This window comes from Podarcis gaigeae (assembly GCF_964106915.1).
Source record: "Podarcis gaigeae genome assembly, chromosome: 16".
Lineage (NCBI taxonomy): Eukaryota > Metazoa > Chordata > Lepidosauria > Squamata > Lacertidae > Podarcis > Podarcis gaigeae.
The window spans coordinates 17224577-17251941 of record NC_139693.1 but is presented as its reverse complement, the minus strand read 5'-3'; the positions used below and the strand labels follow the sequence as shown (position 1 = coordinate 17251941).

The window sequence follows — 27365 nt, the reverse complement described above, 5'->3', positions numbered from 1 at the left end:
GAAGAGGGCAGTGGGGCCATTTGCATTTAAGAATCTGTGGGTCAGGAGGTTGGTTGTAGGGAGTTGTAGCTCCTGGATGTGAGATATTCAAGAAATTTGGGGAGCTCCACACACACACTTGAAACAGGTAAGAATGAATTCTTAGCTTGAAGAATTTTAGCATAAATTTTTCTACTCCGTTCCATCTGCTACCCTCCGCCAAGGCACAATTGTTTGAGGCTTTGCTTGATCTTTTCCAGACACATTTTTCTCGTCTGTACTGTAAATGGCATCATTTTATAAGATTTCCCCTTGTCTATTCAGTGTATGGACAGTTATGAAGTGCCAACTCCAGCTTCTAAGAGATTTATAAGCTAGGAATGGCTAAGTTCTGTCTCTTCTAAGCTAGTGACAAGGAATAATGCGCATCTCCATAGCTCCTTTCGGCACAGTCTGTGTGAGTTAGCGTCTGAGAAGGAGGTAGTAGGCAGTTTGATCTTGGGGTGCTTCTGAAGCAGCTATTGCCAACTTGGTGCCCTCCAGATGTTTTGCACCACAACCCCAGCTCACGTTTGATACCAGTAGGACCAATTGCTGTTTAGGGCCTGTCGTATATAGCAAGGCAGATCTGGGGGGGGGGGGAGCAGCCTCAACTCCTCTACAGCTGTTCTTTTGGAGGACACAGCTATCTCCCCCTCTTAAGCCAGCCTGCTGCCCATCTGAGAATTGGAGGGACAAACAGTCCCATCGCCTATGTTAAAATAAGATTTAACTGTTTCCGTACATCAAAATTTGAGGGGGGGGGGGAGCAGGAGGCAGTCCATGGGCTAACACCCCAGAGGACAGGATCACACTTCAAAACGACCTTGACAGATTAGAGAACTGGGCCAAAACAAACAAGATGAATTTTAACAGGGAGAAATGTAAAGTATTGCACTTGGGCAAAAAAAATGAGAGGCACAAATACAAGATGGGTGACACCTGGCTTGAGAGCAGTACATGTGAAAAGGATCTAGGAGTCTTGGTTGACCACAAACTTGACATGAGCCAACAGTGTGACGCGGCAGCTAAAAAAGCCAATGCAATTCTGGGCTGCATCAATAGGAGTATAGCATCTAGATCAAGGGAAGTAATAGTGCCACTGTATTCTGCTCTGGTCAGACCTCACCTGGAGTACTGTGTCCAGTTCTGGGCACCACAGTTCAAGAAGGACACTGGCAAACTGGAACGTGTCCAGAGGAGGGCAACCAAAATGGTCAAAGGCCTGGAAACGATGCCTTATGAGGAACGGCTAAGGGAGCTGGGCATGTTTAGCCTGGAGAAGAGGAGGTTAAGGGGTGATATGATAGCCATGTTCAAATATATAAAAGGATGTCACATAGAGGAGGGAGAAAGGTTGTTTTCTGCTGCTCCAGAGAAGCGGACACGGAGCAATGGATCCAAACTACAAGAAAGAAGATTCTACCTAAACATTAGGAAGAACTTCCTGACAGTAAGAGCTGTTCGACAGTGGAATTTGCTGCCAAGGAGTGTGGTGGAGTCTCCTTCTTTGGAGGTCTTTAAGCAGAGGCTTGACAACCATATGTCAGGAGTGCTCTGATGGTGTTTCCTGCTTGGCAGGGGGTTGGACTCGATGGCCCTTGTGGTCTCTTCCAACTCTATGATTCTATGATTCATGCCACACTCCAGCAGAAAATAGGATGTCCCTACATAACCTTTGTGTCTCTTGTGCAGTGTTGACTTGTTTTACTGTTTTATTTTATTTATAAATTTTCTAATCTGCTTTTCAACTTTTAAAAAACATACAGTGATCTCAGCCAGGCATAAAAGCACCCTTGACTTTTGCCTGAGGTCGCCCTGTCACCCTTTGCCTGCGTTGACATTGAGTCATATTAGGATTTCCTGGGCTTTCACTTTCGGTTTTGGGTTCTTTTGTCCCAGGTTAAAAGGAATTTTTTTAATGTTCCAGGTTAATAGGAACATTCTTAGGGATCAGGTTTGGAGGTGCCAGTAGATGCAGCGCTTACTTTAGATGCCCAAGTGGCATCTGAGCACAAAGGTTTTCTCCCTTTTTCTTAACACCAGAACTCTTAGAAGCTGATTGTTGGAAGATACAGGACAGATCAAAGAAAGGACTTCTTCATGAAGCACATAGCTGAACTATGGAACTCCTTCCCACAGGAAGCAGTAATGGCCACCAATCTATATAGCTGTAAAAGGGGATTTAACAAATTAATAGAGGAGAAAGCTGTCAGTGGCTACTAGAAACAATGGCTGTGTTCTACATCTGTGCTCAGAATCTCTACATCTGTGCTCAGAGACTCTAAATGCTTCTGAATCCGTGCAACGGGGTGAGCTCCCATAGCTCTGTCCCAGCTCCTGCCAACCTAGCAGTTCGAAAGCACACCAGTGCAAGTAGATAAATAGGTACCACTGCAGCAGGAAGGTAAATGGCATTTCCGTGCGCTCTGGCACTTGTCACAGTATCCCGTTGCGCCAGAAGCGGTTCAGTCATGTTGGTCACATGACCTGGAAAGCTATCTGTGGACAAACGCTGGCTCCCTCGGCCTGAAAAGCGAGATAAGCACCACAACCCCATAGTTGCCTTTTTTTTTTTAACCACATGGAAGGCTTCTGAGAAGCTTCAACTGTGGGCAAAAGACCACTGGAAGTTGCGCAAGCCCCAGAGGACACTCCTCACCAGTTGAAACAGCTGTACCGACACACCATTGGTTTGCAAGCTGATTTTAAACTGATGGCTTTCAGGCCATTGTTTGCATGGGACCCGAATCCCTGAAGGACTGGTGAGCTTTCTGGGGCATTGCAGGCTGCATCAGGTGCCTTCAAAGGGGAGGCAGAAGAGATGGAGGGTTCAGTGTTGTTGTGCCTTCTGCAGAGACACCTTCGCTGCTAAACTTGAAGTGCCAGGGTATTCAAATTCCTTTTATAAAAAAATCTGCCAAAGATTCTTTTATCTGCCAATAACTTTTGCCTGCATTGTTTTATTGTTCCATCTGGCGTTACATTTCTGACATCACTGGCGTTGCTGCTGTTGTTTCTGACCTGCTGTTATACAAATGAAACGTGCCATGAGTCTGACTTGCAGTGAATCTGACCAGACAGAGGTTGGCAAAGATGCCTCCTACTTCTCTGCTGCCATGGCATCGCCAAATTGCCATCCAGCAGAGCTTTCCTGGGTGATAATTGGGCTATTACAACAAGTTCCTAGAACGGTTACATTAAACCCCTCCTTGGGAGACCCACGTAATAAATTTGCAAGGCTATTTAGTTAGTTAGTTACACTTATTTGTTGGTTTCATATTGTAATTTTGTGTTGTGTAAATCACTTTATTCACACCTTTGCACACTTGAAGGTCAGCTAAGAAATATTTTAAATAATAATGGGAGAAGAAGGCCAAAGCTGGTCTCTCAGCTGATCCAATGGTGTGACCCTGCTTCCCTTCCTCCTTCTGCTACAGCCCAATGGAATGACCAGCAGTTGTCAGGTGATAGCCGAAGGGGGAGGAGCCTGATGGAAGTGTTTTGGTTTTTTTCCAGCTGAGCCGATGGCCTGGCCCTGCTTCCTTTCTCTTCCTCCCTCAGCTGTAGCCTGACACAATGGCTGGTGTCAGAAGACAGCTGGTGGAGGAACGGCAGTTGTTGCACAGATCTGGAAAGCTTAATGCTGACTGATAGTAGTGTCTAACCTGCCCGCCCCCCCAAAAAAACCCTGATGCGTGCCTCTTAGACCTCCCTCTCATCTCCCTTTCAGACCAACATCCCTTTCCTACAGAATGTGCTTGGCAATGACCAGTTTCTCCGTGGCACCGTGGACACCCAGTTCATCGATGAGAACCCCGACCTTTTCAATTTGCGACCTGGCCAGAATCGAGCCCAGAAACTGCTCCACTACCTGGGTATGTGGGGGTGGGAGAAGGAGGCAAGTGGAGGACCTCATCATGTGGGAACTCAATTCCAGTTTTAGCCAGGAGGAGAGCGAAATCAGGTTGGAATAGTCTGAATCACCTCATGGTTAATTCTTGGAAAGGCAGATGGACACTCGCACTAACAGGAAACCATAACCTCTGACCTGGAAGCACTTCTGTGGCAAATGAGAGGAGGCTGTGATGAGGGGAGGACTCTCTGGGGGTGCTTAGAGGCACACTGTCCTCCCTTGCTTTACACACTCCAAGAGTTTCAGGATAGTTTCTGGAGCTGAACCAGCCTTTACTTTGTCCTGTGGCTTAAAGACCGAGCATATAGAAGAACAAGCTACACTGATGCAGAGCCAGCATGGTTTCTGCAGGATGCTGCTGTGGGCATTTTCTGCCAGTCCCTATCTTTATCTCAAAGTCTAACACAGCTTTTTCTTCCCAGGCCATGTCATGGTGAACGGACCCATCACACCCATCCCAGTGAACGCCAGGCCTTCGCCTATTGACCCAGTTATCCCTTCTGTTCCTCTGGGTGAGTTTGGGGATCTGACGGGAAGAGACAGGCAGGCAGTGTGCCACCGCTAAAATAAGAGGCTAGACCTTTGGACCACTTTCTTCTCATCAATTTCCAAACGTACAAGGAAATTTTTTCACCCTCTGACCTCTTCCCCTATTGGGGAGCATGCAGCATCTGAGAATCATGTTAGTTTCACCCTGTGTGTATTTCAGATGCCAGACCCAGTCTTGCTTTCCGTACAGGTGAAATAGCCCCATAGGCAACAATCTTCACTGCCTTCGTTCTTTCCATGTGGAAAATCAAATTGCACAGTAATTTCTGTATCATAGTCCTGGGACCCTCTTTCTCCTCTGTCCCACCCCACTCCCACCCCCACAATTTTCCAGCTATACGCTCTTCCTATTTAAAAGAGGGCATTTCAGAGAACCCTGCAGGCAGAGACAAATTGAAATTTGACATTTGGTTGGTACCAATCTAGGTGAGCACAGTGTAGGAGGAATGAGAGGCAGCTAGCCTAGATTGGAAAGCTTGCAATTTAATCCTCACACATAGCTCTACAAACCTTCGGATGTGTCCAAATGCAGCCGCTTTGTCTGAGAGCATAAAAAGAGACTGTGGGATCAGGGCATCCTGTTCTCACAGTGACCAACCAAGATCCCAAAAGCAGATCTCGAGCATAAGAGCCCTCTCCCCTCCTGTGGTTTCCAGCAATGGATATATTTCCTCTAAAGGAAAAACAAGCCAATCAGAATGGGAAGCCCCTGGTGGCTGCTTTAAAGTTAACCCATCTAAACATCCAATGGGGGAACTCCTGCCCACTCATTGTCACTTCCAATCCATAATTGAGTTAGGCCAGGCCTGGTTCCAAAAAGGTACACTGGGAAGGAAGGGGCCCAAGACCTCCCTCCCTTGGGAAGAGGCCAGCCAGCCATTATTCAGATCCCTTATGAGGCACAGAGGTGGAAGAAAAGAGAAACGTGGTATTTCATTCAGTTAGTAAAGCCAGAGATGAATGAGAGATGAACTAGACAGAAGGTCAACAGAAGTCAGAGGACATAAGAACATGAGAAGAAACTATTGGATCAGGCCAATGGCTCATCCAGTCCAGCATCCTCTTCTCACATGCAGGGCCTCAGCGCTCTCACCTCTGGTGGCTTCTAGCAGATGGCAGCCATTGATAGCCCCCTCCTCCGTGAATTAGTTCCAACCCTCTTTTAAAGCCATCCAACTTGGTGGCCATCACTGCCTCCTGTGGGAGAGAGTTCCATAGTTAAAAATGTGCTGCTTAAAGAAGTCATTTTTTAAAAAATCTGCCCCGAATCTTTCAGCACTGGATGTCCATGAGTTTGAGAGAGAGAGAGAGAAATTTATCTATTCCCTTTCTTCATGTCATGCCTAATTAGTAAAACTCCTATCTCATTATCTCTTACTTGCCTTTAAGCTAAAAAGTCCCAAACACTACAACCTTTCCTCATAGACAAGTTCCCCCTGATCATTTTGGTTGCCCTTTTCTGAAGCTTTTCCAACCTTTTCTTTGTACAAATATCTCATGATTATTATTTTTTAAAAAAAAAGTTTAAAAGCCACTGCCGTGGGACAGGATACTGGCTTTGGGCCAGGATGCTGTGGGAAAGCCTGTTTCACCCTCTGACATTACCTCCCCAGGGCTGCTCTTAGTGATCCTGGAGAGATGGGGAGACAAAAATACTTGCATTGTCTCTCTTTCATTCACTGAGGCTGTTAGCCACTTGGAGAGTATTGAGGGTGATCTGGATCAGGAAATGGCCCAATTTGGCCGTGATGCGGTGGAGTAGTTCTAACCCAGAATAAAAAGGCATGATGGCTATGCTCTGCCTCCATAGTTGGAGGGTGTAAATGACTCTGAATACCAGTTGCTGGAAACTGCAGAAGAGTGGGGCGTTCGAGTCCTTTTTGCCAGTTTCCCACAGGCTTCTGGCCATTGTGAGAACAGGATGCTGGACTAAGTGAGCCTTTGCCTGATCCAGGGAATCCTCCACAGTGGAATTTGTTCCTTCCTGGAGCGAAAAGTGCTGGGTTCCCAGGACCAAATGTCCCAGCCTGCATCTCACAGCAAGAACTGGGGTTGCTGCGAGTGGGGGGGGGGGGGAATTCTCTGTCCATTTTGTTCACTTCACTCTGCTCTCTTTGGCTGAGGTGGGAGACAAATTGCTGCTCTGACTGATGGCATCCCTGATGGTAGGATTCCTGGGAGGCAGTTGGCACCCATGACTGGGCTTTTTTGAGGTGGGTGGAAGTGGGGGATGCACCATCCTCCTGACAAATCTGGGCCAGATGCCTCTGGATCGCAGCCCTTTCCACCGCATAGCCAAGGGCTTCAGCGCAACTTTTGCCAAGGCATCAGAATGGATCCAAAGGGGAAGGCGTTGGGTGGCTGTTGGGGGCCATCTGGAAAATGTGTCATGAACGGAGGCAGGGGGAGAAGCAGAGGCGGCATGTGCCACATGATGACATGATGCATAATTTAAGGCTCTTCTGTCTCTTGGAGTTGCACCAGGGCCCATGAGCTGGATGCATTTCAGAGAAGGCTGCACAAAGGCTTTCCCTTCCCAAGGCCTTGCGATATGGAGTCTTGGTGGCCTGCAGTAACTCCCCATTTATGTGCATTCAAGGCACACATGAGCTCAACCGCGTGCCTCGGAAGTGGTACGAAATGGAGCAAAAATGGCCCTAAAAAAGCACAAAAATGGCATCGTAAACAGTGCCTAGCAATCCTGCGAGCCTTTGCAAGTGCAATCCCAGGAGCCCTTGCGCCAACCTGGCATAGGAAAATAAGAAATGCCTTATACTGAATTGGTCCATCTAGCTTAGTATTGTGTACACAGCTTTAAATACCAGAATTGGGAACATGCTGAAGCCGGAATAAGTGGTCCCAACTCCTTCATGGATGTTTTGTAATCCATCAGCCAGCGCTTCTCTGATGGTTTGAACTTGCTCCTCACCACAGAGGGACAAGTTTTGGTTCCTCCCACTTTCAAATTTTCCTGTTCAGTTTTCCACATCTTTGCATCAGTTTGCAGCATCCGTGTAGCATAGTGGTTAGATCAAGGGTCAGCAAACTTACCGCGCCTCGGCCTGGTGTCTCCAGCATCGATCGCACGGTAGGCTGGGGGGGTGGGGAGCATGTGCCCATATGTGTGCGCACACGCTATTTCCGGCGCACTTCAGGTCAGAGGAGCACCGGAAATAGCTTGTGTGCATGTGCACAGGCCTCCTTCTGGTGCTCTTCCGATCCGGAAGTGGGCAGCCTTGCAGCGCAGCGCCAGTAAGAGCGGGCGGTGGCAGCGGGGGTCGCCATGGGCCGGATAAACAAGTCCCACAGGCTTTATCCAGGCCGTGGAACTTAGTTTGGGGACCCCTGGGTTAGATTGTCAGACAAGGACCTGGAAGAGACCAGGGTTCAAATTCCCCCTTGGCTGTGAAGCTCACTGGATAAGCTTGGGCCAGTCACCTGCCTGCCTGACAGGGTTGTTGTGAGGATTAAATGAGGACAGGGAAAATCACCACCTTGAGCTCCTAGGAGAAAAAGGTAGGCTACAAATTATTATTATTATCATTAACGTAAGAGCCTGTCCATGAGTCCTAGAAAAAGTTTTCTCTATCCACTTTCTCCATGACAGGCATCATTTTATAAGCTTCAATCATGTTGCCTCTTACTCGCCTGTTCTTTCAACTAAAAATTATCATCATCACCACATGAAAATGTGTCAGCGTTTTTCTGTGCATTCCCCCTAACACCCACATCTTTGCAAGCAATTTCCCCTAATATAATGCATTTTTATGATACTTTCACTAATACTTGCATTTTATGTGCACACTTTCCCTTGCTATGAATCCAGCATTGGGAACTTTAAAACAGGAACGAAAGGAGGACTCCTCTTACCTCTCCTTTAAAGCCCCATGCAGGGAAGGAACACCAGAACGCAGCAGCAAGAGCTCTCTTTGGAATTCCTTCTGGCCAAATCAGGAGGGACTGTGCCAGTGGGCAACCAAGCCACCGACCACTGGATCCCACCCCTCGTTGGAACTCCATGCCCATCCACCCCTCAAGCTCCACGTGGTCCACAAAGCCCCATGCGCAGTGGTCCACAAGTGGTGACAATCAGCTGGCCGTTGGGTCTTGGGAAGCCCTTCTCAAGACCCAGCAAGCAGCAGGCCATTGGTGCTTTGCAGGCTGTCCGTCTCCCCACCTGGATCACGTGAATGGCAAGTGGGCAGCACCACCCACTTGTCAAACCTGGCCTGTGGTGAGGGAGATAACAGTCGGGCCCACTGCCCAGATCCAGTTCACCACCCCTCAACTAAGTCATACTCAGAGCAGACACACTGAAATCAAGTCCATTGATTTCAACAGGTCCCCGTGGAGTATGACTGACATTGGATATCGCTCAGTGTCTTTTTTCTACATTACAACAAAATGGTGCTTATCATTCCCAGACAAAGGTGTTTTAAGTGTTGGGACAGCAAAAGCAAATCCCGATCCACTCCTGTAATTGCCACGGTGCTATGATTTGAGTGAGTTTTAGAATGCAAAACTGCACATGCTCGGAGTTGACAAACTTTGGGTGTCTGTGTGTGTGTGTGTGTGTGTGTGTGTGTGTGTGTGTTCGTTTGTGTGTTTTGCCCAATTATTAGAGATGTAACAGCACTTGTAAGCATGGTGGTGGTGGAAGAGAGAAGGCAAATATTAATTGTGTGCTTCACAGCTGAAGTAATAGATGTGGCTGTCTTTAAAAAAAAGTGGTTTTGGGAGGGATACGTAAGATTATGGAGCTGAAGGTCTAAAATTACCAAGCAGCTTCTGTGAACTGAAATAGTACCTGGTGATGTGCTGTTCCATCCCACGCCCAGAGAAAAGCCTGCATTCTAAATGAATTATGCAGATGAAGCTAATTTGCATCAATGTGCATAATTCTGTTTAACCATGGAGTGAGGAGCGCCTGGCACCCTCTGCTTGAGTGGTTGGACTCTGTTTATTATCCGCATGTACAAAATGCTAATACTTCACATTATATAGCAATTTCAGAGTATTCAGGGCATTTTGCATACCTTAACACAGTCGTCCTGAAAGCTACTAGGTCAGTGTTTTGTAGATGAGGGTTCTAAGCCAGGGTGGGCCTAATGACATTTAGGGTGCTTCTGTTTAGGTGTTTATTGTGGCATGGGTGAGACCAAGGACCCTTTTTGCACCTTGGCCATTGTTGACATCCAAAGGCCAGACTGTTTTTACATTCCAAGGAAAATCTGATATTTATTTATTTTTATTTTAAAAACACACACGCACACTGTTGCCTATGACCCATTTACAATCCTAGAATCATAGAACTGCAAAGTTGGAAGGGACACTGAGGATCATCTAGTCCAACCCCCTGCAATACTACTGGATTGCAGCATTAAGCCCCCAGACTGGAAACACCCCCGGCGAGTTCATGGCAGAGGTGAGACAACCTGACCAGGGCAGAGCAGCATGAAATAAGGAAACTGGGGGATTTCTCCTTCACCCACTTTGCAATGCCAAAGGTGTATTCCCAAATACAGTTGTATCTTGGAAGTCGAACGGAATGCGTTCCAGAAGTCCATTCAACTTCCAAAACATTCGGAAACCAAGGTGCGGCTTCCAATCGGCTGCAGGAAGGTCCTGCAGCCAGTTGGAAGCTGCGTTGGACATTTGGGTTCCAAAGAACATTCGCAAACCGGAACAATCACTTCCAGGTTTGCGGCATTCGGGAGCCAAAACGTTCAACTCGCAAGGCATTCGGGAGCTAAGGTATGACTGTAGTCACACCCGTAACTATTCCACTTGTGTTTTAAGGGATGTGTTATCTTGTCTCCAAGTGGTAAGAGACTCCAGGGGTGCCAGCACTGGCCCACAGTTCAGTTTCTTTGGAATGAGGCTTTCACCTGGCCTACTGTATAGAATCACCTCTGCGGCCCCAGCTGCTTTTGCCTCTGGCTCTACCCACCACCTGCATGTGGCCCTCAGAAGGCTGTGCAAAAGATCAAGCCGCCCTCAGGCTGAAAGAGGTTTCCCTCCTGTGGATTGTGGCTTCACTCAGTTCATTACATTTAACTGAGCAGCTCTCAAGCGCTGGCATTGACCGAGTGGTTATTTCATTCATGGTCAGCAGAGGGAGCTATCGCCATCAATGCAGGGAACTTGCAGGGCAAAGATGGGGAGTGGGGGTGGTTTGGGCTATTTCCCGGGTGTTGTGTGTCTTTGCCTGCTCATTCCTCTAATTTATTCCATGCTGGGGATCAATAGGAGACGAAAATAACAATGAAAACAAAAATCAGAAATTAAAGTGCCAGTCATAGAATCATAGCATTGTAGAGTTGGAAGGGACCTGAAGTTCACCTCCATATCACAACATCATTTTACAGATCTGTGGCCCACCTGTGTTTAAAATATTGTACTCTGTCCAATTCTGGTCACCTCACCTCAAAAAAGTTATTATAGAGTTGGGAAAGGATCAGAAAAGAGCAAGCAGAATGATCAAGGGAGTGGAACAACTCCCCATCACAGAATCCTAGAGTTGGAAGGGACCACAAGGATTATCTATTATGGAAGGCTGCAGCATTTGGTACTTCTTATTCTAGGAAGGAGGCAAGGAAGAGCTGACATGATCAAGGCGTACAAAGTTATACACAGCCTGGAGAAAGTGGACAGGGAAATGTTTTTTTCTCATACAGTAGAACTTGTGGGCATCCATGTTAGGAGAATCAGGACAGATAAAGGAAAGGGCTTCTTCAGTCTGCACAGAGTTTCACTATGGAACTCCCTGCCACAGGAGGCAGCGATGGCCACCAACCTGGATGGCTTTAAAAAGAGGATTGCACAAATTCACGGAGGAGGAGAAGGCCATCAAAGGCACAGACACAGTGCTATGCTCTGCCTCCACAGCTGGAGGACGCAATGCGTCCAAATTCCATTTGCTGGAAACCACAGGAGAAAGCTCTTGTCCTGTTCGTGTGTCAGCCACTGTGAGAACAGGATGCTGGACTAGATGGGTCATGGGCCTCATCCAGCAGGGCTTTTCTGATGTTCTTAGATCTATGCCCAGGGCTAGAGGAGAGGCGGCTTTTTCTCCTTCACCTGACTTAATCCACGTAATGCAGGCTGGGTTCCCCTTTTGCTGAAATGCAACGCAAACAACCCCCTGCGAAAATCTGCGGGTGGGAGAGGAAGAGAGAATCTGCTTGTTTCTCGTTAACGCCTGCTAAATATTTGATGGGTCTAACGAGCCGGCGTGGAAATCTTCATAAGTGTGCAGGGTGGCGGGGAGGGAGCGGGGGCAGGCAGATATAATAGCCGCCTGATTTACAAGCCTCCCTGCTTTTTTATGATTGATACGTGAGGTTCAGTTTAATTATATTGGATTCCAGCCTTGTATCATTATTACAGCAGTTTATTTTCTTTGTCAGCGGCTAATCCCCAACCTAAGCCAAGCATTAAGAGAATGAAATAAGGCTGTTTAAATCTTATTAAATTTCCCCCGAGCCAATAGTTAAATCCGTAGCGTGTGTATGTGTGTGTCTTAGAGGAGATGCTGCAGACCCCGGAAGAGGTAGCCCTCGCCGCTTCTGTAAGCGGGACGCGCACACAGCCCACAGGCCCCTTAGCAAATGGGGCATTGCATAGGCAAGCCTTCCCCAATCTGGTGCCCTTCAGATGTTTCAGATCAAATGTCCCATCAGTCCCAGCCAGCATTGGTAGGTCCAACACCAGTGAGAGGCAGTGTGGTGTAGTGGTTAGTGTGTCAGACTAGAACCTGGGAGGCCAGGGTTCAAGCCCCACACAAACATGAAGCTCCATGGGTGATCTTTGGCCGGTCATTGCCTCTCAGCCTAACCTACCTTGACAGGTTTTTACAAGGCTGATACAGGAGGAGAACCATGTACACCACCTTGAGCTCCACGGAGCAGGAGAAGGTGGTATATCAGTGTAATAAATAAGTAACTCTGAAAGGCACCCAGTTGGGGAAGGCTAGGTTAGACCTATTAGCACACAGCTCACCTACATTTTTGGACCTGTGCACCACTTGAAAAACCGCAGGCTTTTTTCAGGCAGTACGTAGTTAAACTGTGGAACTCCTTCCCACAGGAGGCAGTTGGGGCCACCAGCCTGGATGGCTTTAAAAGAGGATGGGACAAATTCACAGAGGAGGGTAAGGTGGGTCAGTAATGCCCACAATGACAGTCAGAGACAGAAATGCTTCTGAATACCAGTTGCTGGAAGCCGCGGGGGGTGGGGGTGGGGAGTTGCTCTTGCACTCGGGTCCTGTTTGTCGGCTTCCAGTTTGGGCATCTGGTTGGCCCCTGGACTAGATATGCCATTGGTCTAATCCAGCAGTCTCATCTTATGTTCTTTCGTGGAAAGCGTTAGAGGCCCTCACAGCCACACCACAACCACATTTGCCGCCTTGAGTTTCTGTGAGGGAAAAGTGGTAAGTAAGTAAGTGGGGCGGGAGTGTTTTAGCTTCTTCTGCCCCCCCCCCCAGTTAGTGAGGGAGTTTCCTGGAACTGGGGAGGTTTTGCAATCTCCAGGAAAATCTCTGCCTGTCTATCTGCCTGTCTCTCAGTCACACACACACACACACACACACACAGAGAGAGAGAGAGAGAGAGAGAGAGAGAGTCTCTACACCAGGCATAGGCAACCTTCGGCCCTCAAGATGTTTTGGACTACAATTCCCATCATCCCTGACCACTGGTCCTGTTAGCTAGGGATCATGGGAGTTATAGGCCAAAAAATCTGGAGGGCTGAAGGTTGCGTATGCCTGGTGTAGACAATGAAAAGGCCTTTCTCCTCAGGAAGGGGAAGAGCAGTTTCAGGGATCACAACTGGATCCCCCCCCCCCTTGCCATTTGACTTCAAATTGGGTGTGGCTGTTTTCAATTAATGCCTTTCCAATTGCGACCTCCACAAAAACCATGCCCACCCCCACCCCCATGCAGCAATTAGCCTTGAAAGACACCTTCTTTTGGCTACAATATATGGCTCCCCCCCCCCCCATAATACCTAACTTCAGTGAGTGGTGGGACTCCCAAAGGAAGGCGAGAGGCGCCAAATTTTAGCATTGCGCAAGGAGCCGCTGAAATTTGAAAGCCCAGAGTCCACTCCTGGGCTGATGGGAGTCCAAGATGGCCATGCTGCTGGGACTGATGGTAATTGGAATCCAAACTAAGTGAAGGGCACCGGGTTGGGGAAAGCTCTTCCCAACAGTGGCCAGTCGAGCTATTTCCACAAAGTCCTCTGATTCAGTTTTTCCCCTGTGTTCACCCCTCCACTCCCTGTCTTTCCATAACAGGTCAGCCACCCACCGGTTTCCGAGACGTCCTTCTCCGCGAGGGCCCTTCCGGGTTTGCCAAGGCCATTCGCCAGCACCGGGGCTTGCTCCTGATGGACACCACCTTCAGGGATGCTCACCAGTCGCTTCTGGCCACCCGAGTCCGCACCCACGACCTGAAGAAGATCTCCCCCTTCGTGGCGCACAACTTCAACAACCTCTTTAGCATGGAGAACTGGGGAGGTGAGAGGTGTCCTGGGCCAGCTAGAGGGGGCTGCCAGTGGCTGCTGCGGCTGTGCTTCCCCCCAGAGTCAGACGCAGGATGGCTCTGAATGCTAGTTGCTGGGAATCGCAGATAGGGAGAGCCATGCTCTCGCACTCGGGTCCTGCTTGCGGGCTTCCCATTGGGGCATCTCGTTAGCCGCTGTGGGATCAGGATGCCAGACGAGATGGGCCTTTGGCCTGATCCAGCAGCCAGACTTTTCCTATATTCTGTGGGCGAATGCCACCCTCAGCAGCAGGCAATTCTAGATCTTTGGTTATTTAATATTAAGGGAGCCACACTCGGCACATCCTCTCCCATCTCTTCTCTTTAAAAAAAATCTTTTTATTGATTTAAACATGAACTTGCACTGCAATAACACACAAGAACAAAAAAACAACAACCACAAAGCGAAAGAAGAGAACTGAATGAGAACTAAAGTGAAACATAAACACTCAAATTTGGTTTGTTTCATTCACATTCCCTGGGAAAAAATGTTATTATGACTAGTGTTGGAGGTAGTAACATTTTGAAAACAATTTATTTTACTTATAAATATCAGGACATCGTCCTCAAGGTCGCATGATATTCTTATATAAAGCTAAGAAATCCAAATTATGGCATATTTCACAGGAGGCCTTTGAACACTTCATCATTAGTACATGAATTTTTACCGCACAGCTGAAAATAAATCTTGATTTGTGTGTCCTCTGATATGCCTTAATTTTTGAGTTCAGTACATTCTCGGGTCCGTTCTCTTCCTAATTATTACCATTTTGTAGAAGCTGAGCCCTTGAGGCTTTCAAAATGAGCCTGGGGAGGAAGAGGGTTCACATCTTGAGCCCCCAATTAAAAGCTCCTCCAGAAATGGCTCCCAGCCACAATGGTTGTGTTCCACCTCCACAGCCAGAGGCATCAATGCTTCCAAATACAATTTACTGGAAACTCCAGGAAGGGAGAATTGCTCGTGTGCTGGGGTTCTGTTTTCTGGCTTCCCAGAAGAGGCAACTGGTTGGCCACTGTGAGAATAGGATGTTGGACTACATGGGCCATTGGCCTGATCCAGGTAGCCCTTCTTATGTTCTTGCAACATTGCACTGATGCTCTACTCCCTCTACCTCCTCCTCTCATCTACCATCCTCAGGTGCCACCTTTGATGTGGCCATGCGCTTCCTCTACGAATGCCCCTGGCGCCGCCTTCAAGAGTTGCGCGAGCTCATCCCCAACATCCCCTTCCAGATGCTGCTGAGAGGGGCCAACGCTGTGGGCTACACCAACTATCCAGACAACTCTGTCTTCAAGTAAGTTTCTTGGGTGATGATCTGCAGTCTGGCTTCCCAATTATGCAGGATAAGCACATTTTCTAAAATTACGTGAGCAGTTTGGGGGAAAAATAGGACTGACTCAGACCATTGGTTCATCTAGTTCAGTATTGCTTACACCGACTGGCAGCATCTCTTGGGGATCACGGGCACGGAGTCTCTCCCAGCCCTTCTCGCAGGTGACATCTGGGGTTGAACCCGGGACCTTCTGCATGTGAGGCAAACGCTCTACCACTTGAGCTACGGCACAATTTGTATTTGTATGCCACTTACATTTCAGCAAATCTCTACTCAGTTTACAATGCGTGTTAAACTAAGTAGCTTAAATACTGATTCTGCCTGGATAGCTCAGTTGGTAGGGCATGAAGCTCTTAATCCCAGGGTCATGAGTTTGAGCCCCACCTTGGGCAAAAGATTCCTGCATTGCAGGGAGTTGGACTAGATGATCCTCTTTGTCCCTCTACAATTCTGCGAATCTATAAGGCAAATGCAAAACATTGCATTCTATAAAATAGGATGTGGGGGTCTGTAGGGTGAGGGTTGGAATTCCCTCATGCCCCCTTCGTGCCCCCCTTGTGCCCCAAGCCCTCTTCCCTCAGCGATCCTGCATGTTCCCTTCCTCAGGTTCTGCCAAGTGGCCAAGGAGAACGGGATGGACATTTTCCGGGTCTTTGACTCCCTCAATTACCTGCCCAACATGCTGCTGGGGATGGAGGCGGCTGGGCAGGCAGGAGGCGTGGTGGAGGCCGCCATCTCCTACACGGGGGATGTGGCTGACCCTAGCCGGACCAAGTACAACCTGGACTACTACGTCAACCTGGCCGAGGAGCTGGTCAAAGCTGGCACCCACATCTTGGCCATCAAGGTAAAAGGAAGTCCGCCACTGGTCTGAACCCCACACAGCGGAGGGGCTCATTCCCTTCCCTGTTTTGGTTCCCACTGCATCCGCCTTTTTCCTTGTGGCTCCTCCCATATTGTGCTTCGGCTCCTCCCCTCTCACTGACTCCTCCCTTAATGAAGCCCCGCCCTGGCCTTACCCTCCCCCACCTTGCCCTCACACCAATCCCTCTGCAATTCCCACCTTGGCCTCCCTGAACGCCTCTCTCTCTTTTTCAGGACATGGCCGGCGTCCTGAAGCCACAGGCCTCCTCCATGCTGGTGTCGGCGCTGCGCGAACACTTCCCCAACATCCCGCTGCACATCCACACACACGACACTTCGGGCGCTGGGGTGGCCTCCATGCTGGCTTGCGCCGCCGCAGGGGCCGACATTGTGGACGTTGCCGTGGACGCCATGTCTGGGATGACCTCCCAGCCGAGCATGGGCGCCATGGTGGCCTGCACCCGCGGGACTGAGCACGACACAGGTGCAGAAATCGGGCACTGGGAGGAGGGAGGGGCTTCCAGAGATTAGAGAGGTGGGACTTTCTCTTGAAAGAAGGGAAGCAGGAGGCCTTGAGGTTTGTCCCCAGCGCCAGTGCTGTCCCTAGCCACAGAGGCACCATACATGATGGTGCAAGCCACCATGGCTTCTTCCCCCAAAGCATTCTGGGAGCTGTTAAAGGGTGTTGAGGGTTATTAGGAAGCCCCTTATAAACCTCACAGAGCTACAGTTTATAGAGTGGATTAACAGTCTAGAGGGAACTCTGGGAGTTGTAGCTCTTTGAGGGGAATAGGGGCCTCGTAACAGCTCTAGCACCCTTAACAAACTACAGCTCACGGGATTCTATCATAGCATTCTGTTTGGCTTTTGAATGCATTTTATTTCACTAAAAACAAAAACAAAGAAAAAGAGCATAGTAAAATATTGTTACAGCAGGTTGAAAGCAGCATAAGGTTGGGTGTTATCACTGAACTTGTTCTGAAACATTCCTGAAAAATATATATTTTTTCCACAAACCTGCTGGGTTAGTTTAGATGTATTCTTTTACAATAAATTAGCTTAATCATAGTTGCTATAAGCCAAATTTTCTCAGTCCATTCAGATGTATTAGAAAATATGCTTCCCCTATTTTTAGCTATTATAACTTTAGCAGCAGTTATAAGGTTGAACACCGTTTCTTGATCATTTTCTATAATAACCTATTTTAGATGACCAAGCATAAATATTATTGCTTCCAAAGGGAATATAATATCCTAACCTATCAGAGATATTAGCCTGAATGGTTTTCCAGAATATTTCTATTTGAGAACAATCCCAAAAGATATGTATGTAATCTGCTTTATTTAATTTGCATAGCCTTTTAAATGTGTGGTGTGAATGTGACCCATGCTTTGGAAGCTAGCTAAAGGCATGTATTTTTACCATAGCTTTTGAAAATTCTGATGGTTTACCTTCCTGTTGAGTAACTCTATGCTGCTTCTGGTGTTAGTGAGATGGTTTTGATGTTATTTAAATTATTAAGAATTTTGACACATCTTCCTAAAACTCCTGATTGTTTTGTAATCAGCTGTGGGACCTTTTGTTGAAGGATTGGTAATAAGACATATTTAACAAATTGCTACTGCAAGATGTGGCAAAGGCTTCAAAAAGAGCTAGCCCAAAACATTTGATTGCCTGAGGCAAAGAACAAAATGGCGCCCTCTCTCCCTTACACATAAGAGCCAACCAGTTGGCAGTTGTATCTTTCTTCAAGACTGGTGATGGGGCCACACCCTCCACTGCCCCTGAGAGCAGCTTAGGGGGTGCAATGCAGGCACAATTCTTCCCTCCAGCACCTCGGCATTGATTCCCAAACCCTAGCATCTGCCCCCTGAGGTATTCACCTCATCCTGTCTAATGGAAGGGCTGGCCTCCATGGCTTGTGAAAGAGGATTGGACAAATGCATGGAGGACAAGGCTTTCAGCATCTGCTAGCCCCAATAGCTACTGTTCCCCACCTGGGCCAAAGCAACGAGGCTTCCCATTCCTACCCCACTACATAGAGCTCTCTTTCCCCCACTCAGGCATCCAGATAGAGAAAGTGTTTGACTACAGTGAATACTGGGAGATGGCGCGGGGCCTCTACGCCTCCTTTGACTGCACGGCCACCATGAAGTCCGGCAACGCGGATGTGTACGAGAACGAGATCCCCGGAGGCCAGTACACCAACCTCCACTTCCAGGCCCACAGCATGGGGCTGGGGAACAAGTTCAAGCAGGTGAAAAAGGCCTACGTCGAGGCCAACAAGCTCCTTGGGGACCTCATCAAGGTAAGTGACGCTTCATCCAGGGCCCAACGCTTTGGGGTTGGAGCAACTCCTCCAGTTGCAGACTGCAGCATTTGGGACTTTTTAATTTGGAGGAAAGGCGAGTGGAGAAAAAAGTTTGCAAAATTCTTCATGGTGTGGAGAAAGTGGATGGAGAGAAAGGTTTTTTCCTTTTCCCATGACACTAGGATTTGGCAACATCCACGGTAGATGGATGGATTTATTTATTTATTTGCTTTGTAAAATTTCTATGCCTATTGACCATAGGGAGAACCAGTGGCTCATCGGCCCTCTCCCAAGAGGGAGCCATCTTCTCACCGTTTCCCTCTTCTTCCGCCACCCCTTCCTGCTCCCTGCAGGTGACACCCTCCTCCAAGATTGTGGGCGACCTGGCGCAGTTCATGGTCCAGAACAACCTGACGCGGGAGGAAGTGGAGGCTCAGGCGGACGAGCTCTCCTTCCCGCTCTCGGTGGTGGAGTTCCTGCAGGGCTACATTGGTATCCCCTATGGAGGGTTCCCAGAGCCCTTCCGCTCCAAGGTAAGCACCTTTGGTGTCAGGCGTGGAGAGTTCTCTCCTCCCTTCTGCAACTTCCCAGATTAGATTTAATGAGCAGTTGGTAGATTCATAGTTCTTTTATTACAGCGTCATGTTCCGAGCAGAAATACACAGCTCTCAGTAAGGAAGCAGTTGCCTAGTCTAATCATTCTTCCGGCTACTGCAGCATTTTGGGCACCAACAGGAAGTTCCTCCCTCCCTCTGACTCCTTTCTTCTCTGATATGTTCGGATCTCCGAGTCCATGGGGAGGTCCCCCACACGCTCAAGAAACGTCTCCACTAGCTGCCCCCTCCCTTCTGGTTCTGTTGTCATTATCTCGTAACTGGGTAACTCCCTCCTCAGCTGTTCAGCTCCTGCCTCTCTCTCTGCTTCTGAACACGCTGTGAACAAGGGAGGCAACTCTTCCCCCTCCAGCTCTCCATCGGAGAGAAGCTGGTCTGCCACAGAATGCATTCCCCAGTCCTCATCTTCAGACCATTCCCTGACATTGGGGTTCCATGGATGATAATCATATCAGACATAGGGCTGCCACCCCTACTCACATTGTTCGCCAACGCAGCCTCTTCTTACTAACTCACACCACCCTTCTGGTCAGTGACCAAAATAAATCAATTCATAACTCCCACCACTCACTTTACCCCTCACACAAACCCCCAGCCTCTCATACCCCTACCATTCTCACAGCTTCTTCAACCGACATTTTCTTCTCGGTTCCCTGCAACGCTTCTTTATTCCAACTTCTGTTGTTGCTTTAGACCACCAATTCTCCCTCTCCCTTTTCCCCATCTTGATTTCATGCAAATCCAGGTTTAGGACGCAGCATTGCAAATGCTACACTGTGGTGGTGGTGCATTTTTATGTATTTAGGGAGATAGCCAGGTCAGTCATACTCTGAGGAGACACTTTGAAATCAGCAGAGTTAAGTTACATCAAGTCCACCGAATTCAGAAGGTCTACTCTTGAGTGGGATTAACTGGGTCACACCTCAGGAAAATCCTCCTTAAGCAAGAAGACATTAGAAGATCTTTCTTAATTTTGGCTGGTAACAGCTTCCAGAGGGCTGGAGGCACAACACTCAAAGGCCCATTTCTTACATAAGCAAAGCACACCTCTGGAACATGCAGTTCTCTCAGCAGTGCCCTGTCTGAGTTTCCAGGTAGGGATCTCTGGGGCAAGGTGATCTCTGGTCCTCAGTTGTTTCCCAGCCCCTGGTCAAGACCAGTCCACCTGAGTCACCCCATCAGGGACACGAGGTGTTGTCTCCTTTGCACTCCTCCAGGTATTAAAAGACCTGCCCCGCGTTGAGGGCCGCCCGGGGGCCTCCCTTCCCCCCATGGACTTTGTGAAGTTGGAGAAGGAGCTGTGCGAACAACACGAAGAAGAGATCACCCCAGAGGACGTTCTCTCAGCTGCTATGTACCCCAAGGTCTTCAACGAGTTCAAGGATTTCACAGCCAACTTTGGCCCCGTCGAATGCCTCAACACCCGCCTCTTCCTGGAGGGGCCGAAGATCGCAGAAGAGTTTGAGGTGACCCGAAGGGTGGTGGGGCAGAGATTCACACAAGCCCCTTTGCCAAGAGGCAGAGGGAGTGGGGCACCTCCAACCTGGGTGTAGGTGCTCTTCCCCAGTGATCTGGGGGTGGGGGGGACCATTATCAGAAGCTGGCAATGTCTCAACGAGGGACAGTTATTTGGCCCTCCCCACACTAAGGTACTTTTGGGGCAGCAGTACCACGTAGTCAGACTGGATGTCTTTCCTAACCCAGCCTGGAAATGTCATTGCAGAGCAGATGTTTGGTCACTGAGCTAAAGTCGTGTCCTCAAAAACAAAACAAGGTTCTAGTCTGCATGTTTCTGCATAAAGGGCTGGTCTTAAATAGGAATCATCTGGATAGTTCAGGTGGTTAGAGTGCGGTGCTGATAAAGCCAAGGTTGCCTGTTTGATCCCCGTATAGGACATCTTCATATTCCTGCATTGCAGGGACTTGGGCTACATGATTCTATGAATCTGTCTCATCAGTCAGACCATAGGTTCATTTAGCTCAGTATCCTCTTCACAGAAAGGCACAGGAAACATCTGCCTACTGCATCTATCTGGCTCAGTGCTATCTGCACTGACTGGCAGCAGCTCTCGGTGGGTTCACGAAGGTGTCCCCCAGCCTTACCTGGAGATGCCAGGGATTGAACTTGGGACCTTTCTGCATGCAAAGGAGATGCTCTTCCCCTGAGCTTTAGCCTAGCAGGCCCTCCAGGGCAAGGGAACTCAGAGCTCACTGTCTTCCTGACACGTAGGTGGAGCTGGAACGTGGCAAGACCCTCCACATCAAAGCCTTAGCGCTGGGAGACTTAAACCGGGCCGGCCAGAGGGAGGTCTTCTTTGAAATGAATGGACAACTGCGCTCCATCCTGGTCAAGGACACAAAAGCCATGAAGGTAAGATTACCCTGCGGATTTGCGTGCTGCAGCAGAAGCTAACTTTAGTTAAATGTTTATTATTATTACCCTGTTCATCTGACTGGGTTGCCCCAGCCATTCTGGGTGGGTGGCTTCCAACAAATTATAAAACCATAGTCAAACATCAAATGTTATAAACGTCCTTACACAGGGCTGCCTTCAGATGTCTTCTAAAGGCAGGTAGTTGTTTATTTCCTTGACAACTGACGGGAGGGCGTTCCACGGGTGGGTGCCACTACTGAGAAGGCCCTTGAACCCTTGATTGGAGCACACATTTAGTTGAAAGCTATAAAATAAAACAAGAAAGCTTATGGTTATCGAGAGCCAGTGGTAATCTAGTAGTTAGAGTTTCAGACTAGAACATGGGAGTGACCGGGGTTTAAATGCCCCCACTCAGCCATGAGACTCACTGGATGACCTTGAAGGCCAGTCATTGATGCCTCTCATCACAATCCACCTCACAGGGTTGTTGTGGGGATTAAAAAATGCGGGAGAACCAGACACACTACCTTGAGCTCCTTGGGGTATGAAGGCATCAAATAATTAGGAAAGGGTTTGACAGTGGAACAGACTCCCACAAGAGGTGGTACACTCTGCTTCTTGATAGGAAAGAGTTCTGTAGTCCTAGCTAACTATCTAGTTGGAGAACCAAAGAAGCCATGCTTGCCCCTTCGTTCTCAGAAGATACATCCAAAATGGCTCTCAACTCAAGGTCAAATGAGAATGGGAGGAGGAAGTTGTGAATAGGATGCAACCTAAAAAGTATCAATCTAACTTCAAAGGGTAGAATGAGATCAGCACAGAGTTCAAAGGTACGGGGATAATCTGGGAATCTGGAGGTCTCTATCTGTTTAAACGCCATGCTAACCCCTTTTCTGAGTGGCACCCAGACTTCCAACAGGTAATAAATAGGCAGGCTAGCCATGAGCAAATAGGGACCAGGGATAGATAAGTGGGTGGACAAGCTGGCGCCAAGATCCAGATCACAGCTTGCAAGATTAGACTTGCAGTTCGGGAAGATGAATCGAGTGCCCTTTCGGGTGCGTTTGTTTTGCTCGATTTGGATGCTTCTCTAATCATTAAAATTCATCCGTGCCCTCCTGGAAAAAAAATAATCTTGCAACCAGCAATGCAAATATTAAAAATAAAAAGATTCATCAGCACTGAAATGCCAGTAACAATCAGCCTCAGAGGTGAGTAAGTAGGGGGTTGAAAATACAATTCTTACTCACCAGCGGTGATTTAACAAATGACAATACAATGCTGGTATTGCATCCCTTTGGGGCCTGGTCCCTTCTCATCTGATCCAGCACCTTACCCTGCATCCTGTTCCCAACAGAGGGCTCAGCCAGACCCATCCAGGAGATCCCTAAGAGGGGGCATGAAGGAAACAGCTTCCAGCATGACAGGAGAGATGCACATGGAGGTTCTCTTGGCTAACGCTGAAAGCCGACAATAGACTCCCACTCCTCCTCCTCCGTGAATCTCTATCTCCAGTTACATTTTTAAACCATCTATGAGCCAGTCTACATGTCCAGAGGACTGATAGGATGTCAGCTGTCTAGGGAGTGTACTGTTTCAAATAAGGGGGGTGGCATCGTCCAATGGGCTCCTGTGTTAAAAAAACAGCAGTTGAAATACCAAATTCTACACACAAAGAAATCAAGAGAGAAGTCTAGGCTATACCTTTAGTCTAAATCTTTGGCCTTAGTAAGAGCTGAGCTGCTCAGCAGTGGAACAGACTCCCACAAGAAGTGGTGGACTCTCCCTTCCTTGGAAGTTTTTAAGCAGAGGTTGGTTGACCATCAGTCATGTATGCACTGAGGATTCGTGAATATTATTCAACACTATCTTAATTGTTAGTTGCAGATTTTGCTGAGTGGTTTCATTGTACTGACCCTTACTAGAATCTTGTCTATATGCCAATAAAGGTTTGAGAAGTGAACACACAAAAGTATGATCTAGTTGAGATGCCTGCATTGCAGGGGGTTGGACTAGATGACCCTCAGGCTCCCTTCCAACTCCAGTTTATACCCTGGGACTACAGCTCCCATCAGCCAGCCTCTGCTTGGTGCCCCAGCATCTGGGGCTGATGGGCGTTGTAGTTCAGACTGAGAAAAGCAATCCTGGCATATCATTCTTCTCTCACTTCTACTCCAGGAAATGCATTTCCACCCCAAAGCCCTGAAGGACGTCAAAGGCCAGATTGGGGCCCCCATGCCCGGGAAGGTGATTGACATCAAAGTGCGGGAAGGGGACCCCATCGAGAAGGGGAAGCCCCTCTGCGTCCTGAGCGCCATGAAGATGGAGACGGTGGTCAATTCGCCCTTGACGGGGACCATCAAGAAGATCTACGTCAAGCCGGAGATGAGCTTGGAAGGGGACGACCTGATCTTGGAGATCGAGTAGCCAGCCCTCCCCTGCTCCAAAAGCAGAACAACTTGTCCCACTCGCACACACACGACCACCCACTGAAAACTGCTGTTTGCCCTCCCTCCCGCCCTCCGTTGTAACCCAGGCCCTTGCAACGAAGCCCCTCCTTCTGTAGAAACTCTTTACCTTCTCCCCACCATCCCTTGCTAGGCCTGTATTCTGAATGCTTCAGATGGGGGGGAAGCGCACAGAAATAAAAGCATGGCAGCAGGGAGAGAGGGAGGGATCACGTGGGTCAGGGAGACACAGCAAGCGCCCGCTGGTTCCAACTTAGGAGGCAGACAAGGAAAAGCCCCCCTTTTTTGAGGAGGGGGGATTTCAGCTGCTGCCTCCTTTCAAGAAAGTGATGGCAATTTCAGCCCCCTCCACCGAAAGTGGAGCCTTGGAGAAAACAGACCTGAGTGGGGAAGGAGACCCCATGCCCATAGATGCACATGCTCCCTCTGCCCAGACCCCATGGACCAATTTAGCGGGGGGGGGGGGGCAGGGAGTTGTGCTAGGGATCGTTTCCTTCTCACCTCCCTCTGCTGCTGCTGCCCACTGCTGACTTCACTACATGCTTCTCCCCAACCTCGGGGGGAAAAATCTTCTGTAGGACAGATTTCCTTCCTCAGAGCTCCATCCCACCCCACCCACTGCACCTCTTAGAATGAACATTTCAGGTCCAGCATTGCCTTATGGTTGGGGAGGAGGGGAGCAGGGTTAGGACCCTCCCTTCCTCTTCCATCACTCCCTTCCTTAATCACTCATTACAATTGCCAAAACAGAGACTTCTGCTCAAGCCAAATTGCAGAGCAATGGGGGTGGGAGAAACCTTTTTTGGGGGGATGGAGAGATTCAACTCCCTCCCCCTACATGTGATGTACAAAGCAATCCCAATCACCAGAATGACCTAGGCCAGCTGCCACCAACATGGTAGCCCTCTGGCTGTTTTGGACTACAAATCCCATCAGCCTCAGCCAGCACGTGCTGGTGGGAGTTGTAATCCAAAATGGCCGTGTTGGCCTCAGACGGTGTGTTGTTTACAGGGTTGTTCACCGAGGGCTGGGAGAGGAACAAGGGTGAGGTCCCCTCTTCTTCCTCCTCCTCCTGCCCGTGGGTGAGGGAACAAAACGGAATAATGGAGCGCAAATCATTTTGACTCCACACTGAGGAACTGAACTGAGCCGGCCGGCATGTCGGCATCTGAAGAATCATGGGATTATTTGATGAGACCAGCAGGTGAAACGTGGGATCCACAGAAATTTCACTTGAAATAAACGAAATCTATATATAAATATCTATATAAATATCTCTATATAAAAGCTCATCAAGACAATCCTGTGTGTGGCGTGTGGATCAAGGGAGGGTCTGTGTGGGTGTAATGGCTTCTCTCTCCCTCAGACCGAAGAAACTGAACGCTGGAAGAAGATCCAGGACAGATAGAGGACCTCTTCACGCCATGCAGAGCTAAACTGTGGAACTCCCCTCCACAGGAAACAGTGATGGCTACTAGGCATAATGGGCCTGCTCTGCCTCCGCAGTCAGAGGCAATAATGCTTCTGTATACCAGTTGCTGGAAGCCACAGGAAGGGGAAGGGATCTTGGGATCAGGTCCCGCTTGCAGGTTTCCCACGTGGATCTTGTTGGCCCCTATGAGAGCAGAAGGCCATACCAGATGCCTGTTGCCTGACTCTGAACTCTGGCTCCCTCTGGTTGCTGCTTAAATGCCCAAATGCTTCTCAACACTTTGCACACAACCTTTTGCCAGGTCGCAGGGTGTGGTCCAGGGGTGGCTAATGGCTTTGGGCAGCTCCAGGGGCCGCGTTGACACTTTTCAAAACTTTTGGGGGGCCGCACAGCAGCAGCTGGTATGTGCGACCTCCCCTCCACATTCTTCCTATGAATGTTGGGCACACAACTCCCCTCCCTCCAGCTGATCACCCCCTCTTCAAATGATCAGTCTGATGATGGGTGAGGAGGGGAGCAATCTGCACCCTCTTGGTGTACTGGGCTGGGGGAGGGATCAAGGGCTCTGCCTATTTTAATCACCAAAATGGAGGGAGGGGGTCCTCAGGAGGCCAGAAAAGCATGGATTAGTTGGGGGGAGGGGGCTGATGCAATCCGCCATATCTCATGCCACGTCCCTCTCCTCTTTTAAATAATATCTTTGCTTGGTACACTGCAAGACACAGTGCCTGTGTGTTTCTGCCCACCCACCACCTTAATTTGCCCAGAAGCACAAGCTGGAGCTGGGTGTGGGTGTGGGTGAGAAAGAATGAGACAGGAGTCACGTTCAGTGTTGGACAAGATGAGTCTCCGTTTTTTAAATAGCTGCACAAGCTGCAGTTCTCAACAACAGGTTTCCCCAGATTTGGGGGGGGGGGGCGTGGAGGAAGCGTGCCCTGATCCCAGGAAATCCTGTTGGTGCCCCACAGCTCAGAAGAAGGCCTGGCAGCAAGAGTGATAGAATCATTGGAAGGGACCCTGAGGATCATCTAGCTCAACCCCCTGCAATGCAGAAATAGGCAACTGTCCCAAGTGGGGATTGAACCTACAGCCTTGCCCTTATCAGCACCACGCTCTAGCCAACTGAGCTATCCAATCCTCTGAAAGTCAGCCTGCACTTGCATAAGTCAACATAGGCACATTTGTATCATAGGAGCCTGTGCTCCACAAGTCTGCTTCCACTACCACCCTGACCTGAAGCAAAAAAATGCCCCCCTTACTCAGGGGCAGAGGAAGGGGGGGGCAGTCGCCCCAGGTGTCATCACTGAGGGGGTTACATTCGGTGTGCTGCACACCCGCAACTCCCAAGCCTACCCCAGCTGTCGGAAGGGGCGGAGCTGTGCCGCCTTGCTGGCAGCCTTCCCCCCTTGGTTTTGACAGCTATGGGGAGACTTGGGGGGTCACGGGGGGCACTGTTGCCCCCCCGCTCCCAGGTTGCTTCCTGGGGGGGGAGCCTCCCCCGAGCTGCCAAAGGAAGAGGGGAGGGAGGAAGGCTCCTGGCAAAGCGGCATGGCTCCTCCCCCGCCTCCTCCCAGGAAGCAGCCCACCACGGGCGGCTCACCCCCTGGGATGCTCCCCATGGCCCCACCCCTGGGTGCACAGCATGTGCGCCTCTCCAGGTGCCGGAGCAGCTAGCTTCCCCTCTGCCCTTCCTGCCTTTCAGGTGAGCATCCAAGCTGGCTCTGACGTCCAGTTTCTCCCCCAGGCCACAACTTCCCTGTCCCTTTGGCTTGGGGGCTGGAAGAGGAGGGCTTAGAAGAACCCAGTGCAGAGAGGAGTAGGCAGTAGATTTGCCAACTTTTTAATCTGACATTCCTCCTGTGGTATTAACTAAGGCAAAAGCAATGGAGAAGTCTCCTGCTAAATTTCAGCACAGCCAGCAGCTGCTGAAAGGCACAGAAGCC

General features: G+C 49.2%; 1 protein-coding gene across 13 annotated transcripts in view; it reads left to right on the top strand.

Moving 5' to 3' along the window:
* PC (pyruvate carboxylase) overlaps positions 1-25291 on the top strand; it is a 260561-nt gene extending 235270 nt beyond the window's left edge. For all 13 annotated transcript variants that reach the window (XM_083716620.1, XM_083716617.1, XM_083716613.1 and 10 more), the window contains 11 exons: positions 3752-3896; positions 4357-4446; positions 13779-14000; positions 15164-15320; positions 15966-16206; positions 16458-16707; positions 18287-18531; positions 18888-19067; positions 20366-20614; positions 21379-21519; positions 23701-25291. In XM_083716620.1, coding sequence (XP_083572746.1) covers positions 3752-3896; positions 4357-4446; positions 13779-14000; positions 15164-15320; positions 15966-16206; positions 16458-16707; positions 18287-18531; positions 18888-19067; positions 20366-20614; positions 21379-21519; positions 23701-23949 — 2169 coding nt within the window. In that variant the 3' untranslated portion in view covers positions 23950-25291. The remainder of the gene's footprint in view (positions 1-3751; positions 3897-4356; positions 4447-13778; positions 14001-15163; positions 15321-15965; positions 16207-16457; positions 16708-18286; positions 18532-18887; positions 19068-20365; positions 20615-21378; positions 21520-23700) is intronic.
* Positions 25292-27365: the final 2074 nt, after the last annotated feature.